The sequence below is a fragment of the Crocodylus siamensis genome, chromosome 2 (assembly GCF_052110815.1).
Source record: "Crocodylus siamensis isolate JL-2025a chromosome 2, ASM5211081v1, whole genome shotgun sequence".
NCBI classification, from domain to species: domain Eukaryota; kingdom Metazoa; phylum Chordata; order Crocodylia; family Crocodylidae; genus Crocodylus; species Crocodylus siamensis.
The window spans coordinates 18,317,272-18,331,424 of record NC_143396.1 but is presented as its reverse complement, the minus strand read 5'-3'; the positions used below and the strand labels follow the sequence as shown (position 1 = coordinate 18,331,424).

Here is a 14,153-nt window from a genome sequence, read left to right as displayed (position 1 = left end):
AGACGTATTAAAGAATGTGTGCAGTTCCTTAAAAAATAGCATACTGTTTAAAAGAAAGAAATGATAGATTTGCAATATTTTGTTTCCCATCACAGTGCTAAAGGAGTGCAGTATCATCACATTTGTTACTTCAATAGCTGCAGCACTAGCAGGAAAATTACAGCATTTTCAACCTGTTTTTATAATAGCATATAATTGATTCAGCCTTTTATTCATGGAAGATATGCTATTCTTTGTTTATGCTTTGTACAGCTCAGAAAAACTTCTGTCAAGGACTGTCATTACACACATAATTGGATTCATTAATTAGTGTAAGAAGTAGTAAAGTTACTGCAAATCTTTAAGTTGTATAAATAACTCCTACCCTCCCTGCTTGATGAAGTGTGCAACTCAAGCAATATAACTTGTTTTGATGTATTTAGTACAATATAGGCTTTTCTTTAAATATAATTGATCTACGATAACTCCACTATCACAATAATGAATCCATGCTATATCTGGATGACCAATAGCAAAAATTCTTGGCTGTCCACCAAGGTTAGGGATAGACATTCAAAAAGCCTGAGCCTGAATTAATTCATTCTTTACAGGTTAGTCTAACCTGCAAAGCTTGAACTGATTTGGAGTTGGGTAGACATTCCCTTTTCATTCCAGAAATGCAGGCATATGCCTGCAGTGGCTCAGGCTAGAATCGAGGGTGCTAGGGCAGCCCTCCCTCCCCTTTGACACTGCTGTGCAGGGGGTTGGGGTGGAAGCGCATGGTCAGGCCCCAGCAGGACAGGAGTGTTGCCAGCTCCCAGCCCCTAGCTAGCACTCTGAGACAAAGGGAATGGAGGGGTGTGCAGTGCATGCATCTGTTGATGATACTGAGCTTTTTAATCTTCCTTTTCCTGTCTGCAGTCCTGGCAGGGCTGCCAACCGCAGTGTTTATCAGCAAAACAAATGTCTCTTTCATTAGTTCAACCTCTTCTTAAACAGCTTTTTCCAAGGAGGGACATTACTAGCTGAGCTGTTGATTGGCTCCAGAAAGCCCTAGGCAGACACTGTTCTGTCTGCCTTTGTCCTGTCTGCCTGCCCCAGTGAAATTGGAAACTCACAGATGCCTCTCAGCATTAGCTAGCATACCACATGCATAGGGTCTGTAGGGCTATGGGGTCCATGCTGTGGGAAATGGGATGGAGGGAGGGGGGAATCCCTGCATGAGCAGCAAGGGAAGCCAAGCAGACCTTGCTGTGTGTACAGTCTCCCCCAGAGCTCTGGCTAGGGAGGAGAGGAGCAGGGCTAGCCTGTTCTCCGCAGCAGAGAGCACAGCCTAGCCCAGCCCAGGGCTACAAAGCATCTGGGGTGCTGGGGGACTCTGGTTTAACTTAAACCAGGAAGTGGTCTGGGACAGACATTGCATAAGCTGGTTTGATCCAAATCAGTTAAGTCTGATACTACATTCAACCAGGTTTATCTTAATCTGGTTTCAGCCATTTTGAAGCTGGTTTATGTGCACTAAACTTATGTTCAGTTACAGGTTCAAACCAGTTTCTGATCACTTAAACCAGTTTGTGTGTAATGTCTGTCCCAAGTTCAAGAGAAATGTGGCTCATACCTGTCTACTTAGACTCTTATGACGCCCCCTACTTCCTCTAATTTTTCAACTATGTTCTAAACACTAGCAGTGAAGGAGCAGACTTTTTCAGCCGTACAGGCTCAAAAATGCTACAGCAGCGGTTCGATACCATTTAACACTTTTTTCATCCTACTCTTACCTCAGATTTTTGCTAAAAAAATGAGTTCTTTTTAGTGGCTAGATACCAGCCAAAGTCCTTTTATATACGTATGCTACATAGGCAAACAGAATTGCTAGTACAACTGATGATATTTATTTCATTCCCTGTAGGCATGATAAAATAAATGACTCATGAATATTATTTGTGCTGATGGTATTTTTACTCATAAAACTATAAGTACATTAAAAAGGCTAAATTTAGGCCTCATTCAAACACAGAATTGGAGGTTAGGATTAGGCCTCAAAAGCACCTTGCTATCAGCTGACAGCAAAAATCCCCATTGGAGATGATGCATAAGTGTTGACAGTGGGAGGGGGCACATCTCTTTGCCACCACCACCCCCACTGCTGCCAGGTGCTGGCTTTGACCAGGCTTCAGCCCTATACCCTATGGTCAGTGTAGAAATTGCACCACCACTTCCACTGCTACCAGGCCCTGGTTCTGCCTGGGCTGTAGCCCTGTGCCCCACCGCTGGCATAGAAATCTGGAGGGGGGGAGGGGCACAGGTCCCACTATGCCCCCTGTTGTGAATGAATGCCATAATGGCATAAAGTCATAGTAAATATTTTCTCTTGAGAATTCTGCTTTCTGACCATTCCTACTTCACATCAGGAATAATATTTTAGCTAAGTCTGGATGGATTGTTTGACAAGGAAAGTTCCAACCCACATTTATTTCCTTTTCCTCAAAAAAAACATTTTTGGTGCCATCAGTATTCAACAATTTCTGGTTAAACAAACATAACCGGATTCATATTCTCAGCATAAACTTAGGGATGGACTAGCAGGAGAAAAGTTCTCAGCTCTGTTTCCTCACTTTCCTTGTACATCTGGGTTATTGAAAGAGAAAAGACCAACATTGTATAACTTTCATTTATGTTTGAAGATGACAGCGCCTTTTATAAAGTATCAGGAGCTCCAATAGGGTATTATGTAGTACATTGTATTATGCTTAACCCTTTGCAAATAATTTATATTTTCAGTCTGCTGGCTGAACAAAAAAAATCAGTTTTGGGTTTACTGGGAATGAAAATTTTCTCCTTTGTCACAAAAAAATAAAAATTAAAAAAAAAAGAGAGAGAAAGAAAAGAAAAAAGGTCGGTGTGTCATATGTCCATTCAGGCTGACCAGAATGTTTTATTCAGCCCAAAACAAATGCTTCCTTTTATTTTGGGTGGATTATTTTACTTTTTAACATGTTTTTAATATTACATTTAGGGAAGCTGATAGTTGAACTAGGAATCAAAGCATTACATTTAGAAGACATGAAAAAGAAACTTTTTAGTTATTTGAAAATATTTTTGTTTTTTCACCCAGAATAATTTGCTGTCTTCAGGCCAAAGGCATGAATAATTTTAGCTGAGCCAAAATGTCATCTTTATTGTATAATATATCTACCTCAAAGTTACTAAACTCTAATTGTGGCCACATTAGCTAGCCAGAGCTAAGAGGTTTTATGGGCTTTTTCCAGTAGAAAAGGTTTTCTGGTATAAATATACCAACAAACCATCCTAGTGTAGAGACATATTCGGAGTTCTTTTGCCTAGCATAATTTATACCAGTTATCCAAATGAAATAATCAAAATTAATAGAAAATAATTTTTTTCTCTGCTGGCAAAACTGCATCTATATTGGAGCGTTTTTTGCAGCAGCGATGGCAGTTAGAGGACATGATTTTTTTCACAATTCAGACAAATAAAGTTATGTTACGTCAACAAAACTTTGAATTGCATACCACGACTCAGTGACTTCAACCCCTATTAGTAGGGGCCTATTCAAATTGCAACTTTGTGCAAATTGTGACATTGGGTAATGTCCACAACATCCATGGGGTAAAAAAAAAATATATTTTTTTACAAATAAAATGCTGGCTCCCCAGTGGGAGCCAGCAGTCCTTCACAGCCTGCTGTAGGCAAAGGGAGACTGCCGGCACATGGGACAACAGGCAAGATGGCTTCTGCCTCTCACCACTAATTGGTTGAGAGGCTGCCTATTGTGCCCCCACAATCAGCGGTGGAGGGTGGGGTCACATGACAGACAGCCCTCAGCCAATCTGTGGTGAGGGGTTCCTCAGCCAGAGGCATGGGTGGGGGGGGGCCCAACCACAATAAGCCTGTGAAAGTGATGGCTGGCCTCGCATTCTGCCCAGGTAATTGGCCTGCTGCCTCCTCGATTTGCATAGTCTCCTGCCTATTGGTTTCATCTGGGATCAAAGGTGCAAAGTCAGAACAATGGAAATATCAATTGCATCTGACTGAATCCACATTTCATCTTATCAGTCTGACCACTTAAATAGCAGGAGCACCAGTGTGTGCTAAGGGACTCTGGCTGTTTTCTGTATTTAGTTACATTCTACTGATTAAAAGTGTGAGATAGTAGCTGACAAATATATGTATTATCTTCTAAATGGAAGTTTTATTACAAACCTCATCTTTAACCACAGCTGTTTTTATATTTTACATATCGAAAGGCTATGTGGTTTCCATCATGGGACGTAAAAGATCCTTGCCAAATATTAGTACACAGGACTACAGGCTACGGACTCAAGCAGAGAGGCAAGCTGTCAACTTTGTTGTCCAAGGTAAAAAAGAAAAAAAAAAAGTTGAATTTTATATAACTGGAGGTTGACAGAAGAAATTTGATAAGCAAAAATAGATAGGTTTCATTTCATATTTTTAAATGATGAAGAATAAACAGTACTTGTCTACTAGGGCTGCGTGAAATTTTGCTGTCTGTTGCATTTTGATGCTGTTCAGACTCATTTCGAGCTCAAAACAGTGAAATCGAAACAAAATGAAGGGCTTTGAAACAGCCTCAAAGCACAACAAGGGCAGCTGAAACATTTTGAGTTTCAAAGCTGAAGCTGGGTTTGATGGCAGGGAAAAATGAAGTAAGGAGAGGGAGGGGGAAGCACTGCTCTCATATTGACTGTGTAGCTGGCCAGTGACTGATCCTTCACTTAGCTGGCTGATCCTTCACTGAGGTCCCTTCTAATCCCAGTTCTCTGGTAGAGGAATGGAAAAACAGCATTAAAGGCAGCATTGTCTGACCTGGCCTGCTTTCTGCCTTGGGGTCAGTTACTGAGCTATCTTCCAGAATCTCAAGAGTGTTAGGCAACAAAGACTACTACTACCATTGATTTGATTTTATACTTACTAGCCTAGCAAGTGGGATTCTGCAACACCTTTTGCTTTCTTTCTAGACCTTTTCTATTGTATTATTATATTAATTGATTTATTCTTTTCAATTTCATAATTATATGGGATATTAGAATTTATGTAGGAAGACGTATAAAAATATATAAAATGTATATCTTGCATATAATAATTTAGAATTTATATAGGAAGGCACATATGCATTTATATACTTTATAAAGACAAGACACTACAAAACACCATGAAGTGTGCTGGAAAGGCAGCTGGCAAGATTTCAGGGAGGGGCAGAAGAGGGGGTAGAGGGAGAGCTGCAAGTTCCTGCCCCTCCCAAACTGACACGCAGCCTATTTCCCACAACTAGAATGGATGAGGCTTCCAGCAAGGAGAGGGAAGCAGGCCAGTACCACTGCCTGTGCCTGGGACTGCATCCCCTCCAAGAGCACCACCTATAACCGCCCCCCACCACCACCACCACCATGACAACAAGCAGCAGCACCAGCATGACAGTCTCCTTCACCCCCATTTCACTTCCCATGCTGAGCCTTCCAGTGCCAGAGGAAGAGCTGCAGCTGGATCTGGATCTGAATGTCATAGCAAGGGAACTTCTGGGGAAGGAGGGGGAATCGTCTGAGTTTGTGCTCCACACCCCTCAAGTTTCCCATACAGCCAGGTCCCCTGCCCTAGAAGGCACTTCAGAGGAGGCTGAGGTAGAGGTTGCAGAGGCAAGCGGCTCAGCTGAGTCCACTTCTTTTGTTGCTGTGGCTCTGCGTGCTGAGGGGGAGAAATTGCAGCATCCACACATGCATCTCTACCCTATAAGCAAGCAGGTAGTGTGGTCTGGGATCATTTTGAGCTGGCAGATGATCCCACATACTCTTTGTGCCTGCACTGCTGAACCAAAACCAGCTGGGGTAGGGGAACAAAACACATGAGGACCATGGGGATGGGGAAGCATCTCTGCAGGCACCACCCCCTTGCCGTTGCCCCTTCTTAGTCTGGCACCAGTGGGAGTGTGCCCAAAGGGAAAGTCCCCCTTTTGCTCCAAAGCCCCCATTCCCCAAAGCAGGGGCAGGCCACCCTGGAGCAGTGGGGGAAAGCTGCAGACTAAAGAGGGTGCATTGCAAGAGCAAGCGAGATCACCCAGAGCATTGGGGAGATGCTTGCCGTTGATGGCTAGCCCTTCTTAGTTGAGTGGCCAGGGTTCAGGTGGCTTACGGTGCTCATGGCCCCATCCTCACAAGTGCCTGCACACACTGCCTTCAGCAGGATGGTGGTGCCCCCCCTTTATGAGGCATGCAGGGAGTACTTGAGGGAGGAGCTGTGCAAGGCACATCTGCAGGTAGCCTTACACTTTGCCTCAGAAGTCTGGAGCAGCCGGGGTGGAGATCACGCCTACCTCTACTTCACAGGGCACTGGTGTGACCAGTCAGGCTGTCGGTGGGCTCTCCTTCAAGCTGAGGTGATGGATGAGTCCCACGTGGCAACAGAGATCATGGGGGCCATGAACCACTTGGTGCAGTGACAACTCATTGGGCAGGGCGAGCTCACCCACGGGTGCATGGTCACCTACAATGTGGCCAATATGGTCAAGGCGGTCTGTGTTGGCATCCACCGTGTGGCACACAAGTTCCACCTTGTAGTCAGGGATGCCTTGGAGGGGGACAGGGCTGCCAGTGATAGTGCCAGCACCACCAGTGAGCTCATTTCAAAATGCAGGAAGGTGGCAGGTTGCTTCTGCTGGAGCATCAAGTGGGGCAAGTTGCTGCAGGACAAACAGGCAGAGCTGAATATCCCACAGCACAAAATCATACAGGATGTGGAGACTTGATGGAACTACACATACCTGATGCTTGAGAGGCTGGTGGAGCAACAGAGGACCATCCATGATATGGCCTTGCTTGGGGAGATTGGGATCAGCATCCCCCTTAACAGAGCTGAGTGGGATACCATCTCCCAGATCTTGTTGGTCCTCAGGCTCTTCCTTGAGGTCACCAAGACCCTCAGTGCTAGCGATACCGTCCTTAGCCAGGTGTTCCCTGTAGTGAGGGAACTTCAGAGCCAAATGGAGAGCTTCCAGGGGATCAATGTTCCTGGCTGGGGCAAGCTGCTGTCACCAGGCGTACGGGCACTAGTGAGGCAGCTGAAGGATGGCATCAGGAAATGGTATGATCCCTTGAGGTCCACTATGGTCCATGTGCTGGCCTCCATGTGTGACCCAAGGGTGAAGAGCAGCATATGCAGCAGCCAGAGCCTGAATCAGTGGACAGAGGTGCTGGTGAAGAGAGGCAGAACAGTGGAGGTGGGCAGACATGGAAGAGGGGAATCTACTGTCCCATGCTAGCACACCATCCACCAGCCAGTTTCCTCCTCCACCACAAGCACTGCCATTGTAGGCCAAGGGCATGGCTTCCGTGATGGCATCCAGAGGCACCAGACCCCACCATCAGGCAGGTAGCACTCAGGCCTTGGTGGCTGCTTACCTCACCCAGGATGTGGAGCCTCTGCTGTGCGACCCCTTGGCTTACTGCGCAAGTTGGATCCAGATGTGGCTGGATCTGGGCACAGTTTCCTGGGAACGCCTATCATGTCCACTGACCAGTGTTCCAAGGGAGAGGGTGTTCAGCATTGTTGGGGACGTAGTGACACCCCATTGCACCTGCTAGGATCCTGATTTGGTGGAGCAGCAGGTGTTTCTGAAGGTGAACCTCATGCTGCTGGGGTTCCCCAAACTCCAGGTGCAAACTCAGTGAATGCCACCCTCCTCACTCCATCCACACCTATTTCCTTTTTTAAAAAAACATTTAATACACTGCTCTCAGAGCTAGAGGGGGCACTCACTGCATCACCAACCAGCAGGGGAAAAACATGTCCCTGCTGAGCTTCCATGCCAAGATGAACTTGGAGGTATGGCCTGGGGCTATGGCATGGGAGACTGGTACCTCTTGAGTCAGTGACCGGGGAGAGGTGGTGTCCCCCAGCAATCGATCACACTGACTGAGGGGGGGGGGGGTCCCCCTGCAGCCAATCTCACTCACCAAAAAGTGGCCACGCTGCTTCCGGAAGTCCTGTGGCCACTTCTGGAAGCGGCGTGGCCACTTCTGTTGGTGGCCTCGCTCTCTGGCCAGCATTCACGGGGAGGCACCGGCACTCCTGTCTGTTGCCTATACAGGGAGTGCGGCCTGACGGGGTGCACCAGCGCTCTCAGGGGATGCATGATCATCCTTGTGCACCCCCTGTGCATCGCTACTGGGCTATGGGGAAGGAGGAGACCCCAGGTCCTGGGCACGAGCACTAAAACTGCTCTCTGCCAGGGCTGGGGAGGCCTGGTGGGACTGCTGGCACCAGGAAATGCCAGGACCAAGGGTCCCCCTGGTGAAAGGTGAGTAGAAGGCACCATAACCTCCAGCCACCCCACGCATGCATGCAGTCCTGTCTGGGGAAAGCCCAGCCTATCACATCTTTGCCAGGTTTGAGGCTTTCCACTTTTACCTGTGCTGCTGCAACTGCCCCAGCCTGTCGCTCACCTCCTGATGCCTCCATTTCTATTTTCACTGACTGGCTTAAGTGGTATCTTGCCCTCAACCAGACTTAAATGGCGCGAGATGGCTAAATATACTCTTAGCTTCTTTTAACATGTCTTGCTCACCCCTGATATTCTCTCACTTGCTCCTTTCCTTTTCTTCTTCTTCTTCTCTTACCCAAATTTTGGTCAAGCAAATGAAAGCAAATTCTATACCGTATTGCCATTAAGCAGTTGAGTGCTTCCTATAGTTTACAGGTAGCAAATGTAATGAGCGGCAGTTGTTTCAGTGCTTCAAATGTATTCCTGTCCTGGTCTGGCCCCTTTTTTTCAACTCTCTCAGTTTCTCAAAGAAACTGTCTATTTCTTTGGTAGCTTATGACCCAGAAAACAGTGCTTCTGTGCCTTTGTTACTAAACTGACCTAACTTTGGTTTAATTGATTTCTGTTATTTGAAAATCACAGTTCCAGGTCTCTAAATAGTTAGGTATCATTTATTCTTTCTGTTGAAATAGCACTCATTCTTTTGTATGGAATGTTTGAGGAGAAATTTGCAAAGCCTAAGGGTAGAGAAGATGTTATTTTCATGATAGTTTTGCAGCCTTGCCAAACAAGATTGAAATTGAAATTAAAAATCAACATGAGGTGCACTGATATCCATCAGTCTAAGTTCACATATTTTCTTTGAAGTAACTTGGGGCTAGATTCAATAAGGGACATAAGTGCTGAATGGAGGACTTAACAGACTTGAGATGCCCAAATCTAAATTGTGACCCAACCCCGCACCCCTCCCCCAGCCAGTTGCTGTCTAAGCCTGGAGCTGCCTAAGCTCACTAAGCACTTCACTATTTGACTTTAAAGTTCTCTACGTTACTAAAGTTGTGCTGCTGAGCACACTCAGAAATAACCAGTCTACAGCTTACTGCTTGGGTTACTCGGCTAGAAGGCATTCCATTCCCTGCTCCAAGAACTGTTTATGCATTTATTTAATGACTGTTGAATGTAAGTTAATGAAGCAGTCACTGGAGCCCAGGACTCTCCCCACCAGCAGCATGTCCTAATGACAGAGTTAGTCACCATGTTCTCTTGCTCCCTCTCTGTGGTCCAGCGCTCCTTGAATTCTCTTCTGAACAGTGGCAATGCCTGAATAGGAGAAATAGTCCCTGTTCAGTCTGTCATAATCCGGCGGTGATGGCTCATTCCTGGGAGATAGGACAACGTTAATTTGAATCCCCTTCAGACTGAGGAGGGAAGTGAACCCAGGGCTCTAACTTCATGAGTAACCATGTTAACCAATAGTCTGTTATGTCCAGGTGCACCAGCAACACCACAACAGTCATTTTGTAGAAAAGGAGTAAGTCCTGCTAATTCCTTTGAAAGAGCAGCTGCAAATACCTTCAGGAGTCAGTTCTAACCTGCGAATCCCAAGTGGACAACAGCAACTTCCTATAGTCCCAAGTGAGATGCCACACTCTTATAAAGGATGAGATCTTTAGTGTTTCCTATTAGTTAGCTCAAGGCAGCTCCCTGTTCATTGTGCTAGTTATTGTGTGTCCCACCAAGACCTAACCTCTCTATTCATGGAGTATAGAACAGGGGTGGGCAAAATATGGCCTGCAGGCCAAATCCGACTCACTAGGTGACTGGATCCGGCCCATGGCTGTCCCTGTGGCACTGTGCATGAGGCCAAGCCCTGCCCACTTGCACTGAGGCAGTCTGGTTGGGCTCCTGCCAGAGCCTATGGCCTGGCTCCAGCTAGCACATGCCGCTTCTAGTGGCCTGTTTCCAGTGTGGCTGCAGCTGGGTGCTGCTGTGTCCCCACCCCCCCATGTGCAGGGGCAGCTCCTGCTCCTGATTTTGCCCTTGCCACACTGCACCACTCCCTCTGGTTGAGCAGCTTCAGCCAGGTGGTTCCTGCCCTGGCATGTGGGGCTCTGGCTCTAGCTCCTGGCCACCTCCCAATGGAAAGCAGCCAGGGGCTGGAGCCGGAGTCCCATGCACTGGGGCAGAAGCTTCCCAGCTGAAGCTGCCCACCTGCCCACCAGGAGCATTAAGGCAGGAGGAGGAGCCACTGCTGCATGTAGGCAGTGCAGAGCAGCACCTGGCCAGCTGCAGCCACATTGGGAACAGTTTGCTGGAAGCTGCTCCTGCGCCGGCCACGCCATTCCAGGTGATCGGGCAGGCAGCTTCACCTGGGTGGCTCCTGCCCCAGTACTCGGGGTCCCAGCTTCAGTTCCCAGCTGCCTTCTCAGGACCTGGAGCCCAGAGCCCTGCATGCTGGGGCAGGAGCCACCCGGCTGAAGCTGCCTGCTTGCGTGGCATGGCAGAGGCAAGACCAGGAGCAGGAGCTGCTGCTGGAGGCAGGGAGAGCAGACCAGCACCTGGCCAGGCTGGGCCAGGCTTGCGGGAGCAAGTGAAAGTGCGGTGCAGGCTGCAGTATGAGCAGGAGGGGCTTGGCCCCATGTAGAGCGCCACAGGGGCAATGTAGACTGCACCACCCTGGTGAGATCTGCTGTATGTGCCCCCTTCATCCCTCCATACGCACACCCCCCATGTCCGTCTCCACACACAGCCCACACTCCCCCTGAGGGCAGAGACATGTAGGGAATGAGCTCAGGCCCTAGCCCCAGCTGTCACTGCTTTGTGACACATCTCTGTGATCCTGGACTTACCTGTGCCCTCCTGCTTCTGACACTGCTCCCCACCTGCCCGTAGCCCCATAAGGAGTTTTGGTGAGTTGTTGTAGTTTGGGAGGGCTAGGGGCAAGGAATGCTGTCCAGCTGGCCTGCAACAGCTCATTAAAACTCTCCATGTGGGCCTTGGGCCCAAATAATTGCCCACCCCAATATAGAAACTAGGTCCTGGCACAGAGTTTTAGGTTTCATTCTGGGGAAAGATGTCTAAGACTATAATAGCATAGTAAACATATTGTCTTTGGTAGCGGCACCCTCAACACACTTCATTGTGTTGGTTTCCTCCTGACCTGGAAGCAGTGTAACTGCATCCACATAGGTGAACTAATCATCTTGGAGGTGTCCTAATTGGCACAATCATTAAAGCTAATAAAGCCTGCTTCAAGCATCAAGGGGATGCTTCCTTGGTTAGAAGGCAACACCTCTCCAGCAGCAAAGTGTTTCAGGGCATTGCAACTGAAGACAATAAATTTATCAAGGAAACATAGCCCTAGTTCTTTATTGTAGCTGGGTCTTAGTATCTTTAAGTTTCACTTGAAGATGCTGTTTAATGGTCTGCGTAATGTTAGAGCAGAACTATGAATCCTATTAGGTAAACCAAAAATGCTTTTTCGAATAGGATGCTGTGGCCTTTTTTTCTAAAAGCTGCTTAAATTTTCTTCTAGCTAGGAGCAGTGGGTTTTTTCCTTCCAAAGTTGCTTTTATTTTAATGTCTTGTTTTCAAATATTCGAAGTAGTGAAGTGCTGGATGGCAGTTAATGGTGCAACAAAACTTAAAACTAGCAGCAAAAGTAAACTAAATATGTATAATCATTTTATGACTAATTTCTGTTGTGCCTTAAAGTGAATGTGATGCAACTGATGATTGGTTGGCTCTGGGACTGCACTGTGGCTCAAATGGCTCAAGTCCCTGCTACCTGACAGCCAGCTGATCATTGGCTGGCTCTAGGACCTCATGTGCTCGAGCCACGGTGTGGTCCCAGTGCTGCTGATCATCTGCCTCACGTCCATTTTAAAGCATGCTGGCACAGAGCCCAGGATCATGATCTGGCAAGCAGAACACCATTGGGGTCTGATCGCCAATCCCAACAATTGTGTCTTGCCCTTCACATATATCACCTTTAATGAATGTCTGTCAATAGTCTATGTTTCAGATAACCAACTAAAATTGAATTCTGTAGTGCTGGATGAAATCCCAGATTTCCGTTCATCAGAAATTTTCAACATTTCAAACTTTTGTTTCACTGCAATTGAAACACAATATTAAATTTTGAAATGTTCTATTAAAAATAATTTCCAAAACATGTTTTTGGAAATGTAAAAACAGCCTTCTTGACCATTTTTATTTTATTAAAGTTGTATTGCTTCGTTTTGATATTTGTAAGAAAATCTAGCATGATTAATATAATGTAATAGATATAATGAAAATAATAAAGATGAGAGTCAAAACAAAGTACTTCAACTTGATTAAAATGAAATATTTTGCTCTAATTAAAATGGAAAGTGTTAATACTTTTTTTTTATTTGGTAATTTTAATGTTTTTGTGAAATCCTGCGTATTTACAGAATCAACATTTTCTGCCAGACAGCTGTTCCAACACAAATCTTCACCCAGCTATAGTATTCTGAAATATATTTTAGAAGGTTGAGAAAATGACTTGTATATAATGAGATTTTACTTCCATAATTTTAGCTGTAAGAATTTTTAAAGACCGTGATTATTTGTCATTCATGGTTAATAAAATACTGCCAGACTGTTACTGTGATAAAATATACAATGATGACTTCACCTAGCAGCTTGTATCTCAGATATTGTGATATAACAACTACTATTCAAAAAGCTACCTAACTTAATGTCACAAATACTGTTGAGAAATATAGTGTGCCAATTCTAAGTGGTTGAAACTGGCTTTCATATAATTATTTCTTAATACATTTTTCTTATCGGCTATTCATTCAGCTGTTTTAAATAATATCCCAGCATAATCTTTCCAGATTATTTGTTTAGGCTATAACACTCTGATTCCGCTCATAAAGTAAGTAAAAAATGCTTTCTGGGTGCTTATTCATAAATATCTCTTATTCCATTATTGTGAAAATAGTATTGCTTCAAAAAAATCCCAGAGGTTTGAGAATGGAGGAAGACCTTTGATTCATGAATAAACCTTGGAATTTGGAAGACATTTTCACTGAGAATGAGCTATTCCACAACTCCCAACTGCAGAATGTCTTGTACCTTGCCCTGCCCAAGCAACTAATATTAGGCTAGTGAGAAAGACAGGACGTTGGAGTTAGACCAAGTTCTAGTCTTTTGTAATAACTCTGTTTCACACGTTGGCCCTTGAAAAAGGAAAGAAAAGTAACCTTCAGGGATAATTGAATGTTGCAATGCAAGTCTAGACCTAAATGCCTGTGTTATGTCTACAATTCATGGGCAAAGTTAGGCATCTCAGAATAGGGTTCATAACAGCTTGTATATGTAATAGAAAACTGCTGAGGCTGGCCAATAGCAAACACTGAAGAGAGGGGTGCATGTTTAAATCCAGTCTTTTTCAAGGGTTTAGGTGCCTTTCTCTAGACTACAGAAGCACCTATGTCAGATGGAGGTTCTGAGCTCAGCACTTCTCCTGGACTTGGGGTGCCCAAGCCACCCTTTCAGGAGTTATCAGGGGTTGCTCTCTTAGCCTAAGGGCAGTGATTCCAAAAACCTGAGGCTGAATTGATTCAGTCCTTGCAGGTTACTCTAACCTGGCTAGGCTAAATCAGTTTTGTAACCAGACGGGCATCCCAGATAAGCAGGCACATGCCTGCAGTGGCTTTACAGCAGCCCTCCCTCCATTTCCACAGAGCTGCCCTGAGGGGCGGGATGGCCAGGCCCCGGCAGGATGCTCTGATTAGGGTGGGGTCCCCTCTCCTGACCAGCCCAGCAGGGAATGTTTATCACCCCTAACTCAAGTGTTTATCAGCCCATTAAGAAAACAGAGGGACATGACCAGCTGCCTGTTGAT

The 14,153-nt window shown here is 45.8% G+C and overlaps 1 protein-coding gene across 1 annotated transcript in view; it reads left to right on the top strand.

The window, feature by feature from the left end:
- POLN (DNA polymerase nu) overlaps positions 1 to 14,153 on the top strand; it is a 244,747-nt gene that overhangs the window by 171,131 nt on the left and 59,463 nt on the right. The window contains exon 21 of the mRNA XM_090035427.1: positions 4,248 to 4,358. Within this exon, the coding sequence (XP_089891553.1) occupies positions 4,248 to 4,358 (111 nt within the window). The remainder of the gene's footprint in view (positions 1 to 4,247; positions 4,359 to 14,153) is intronic.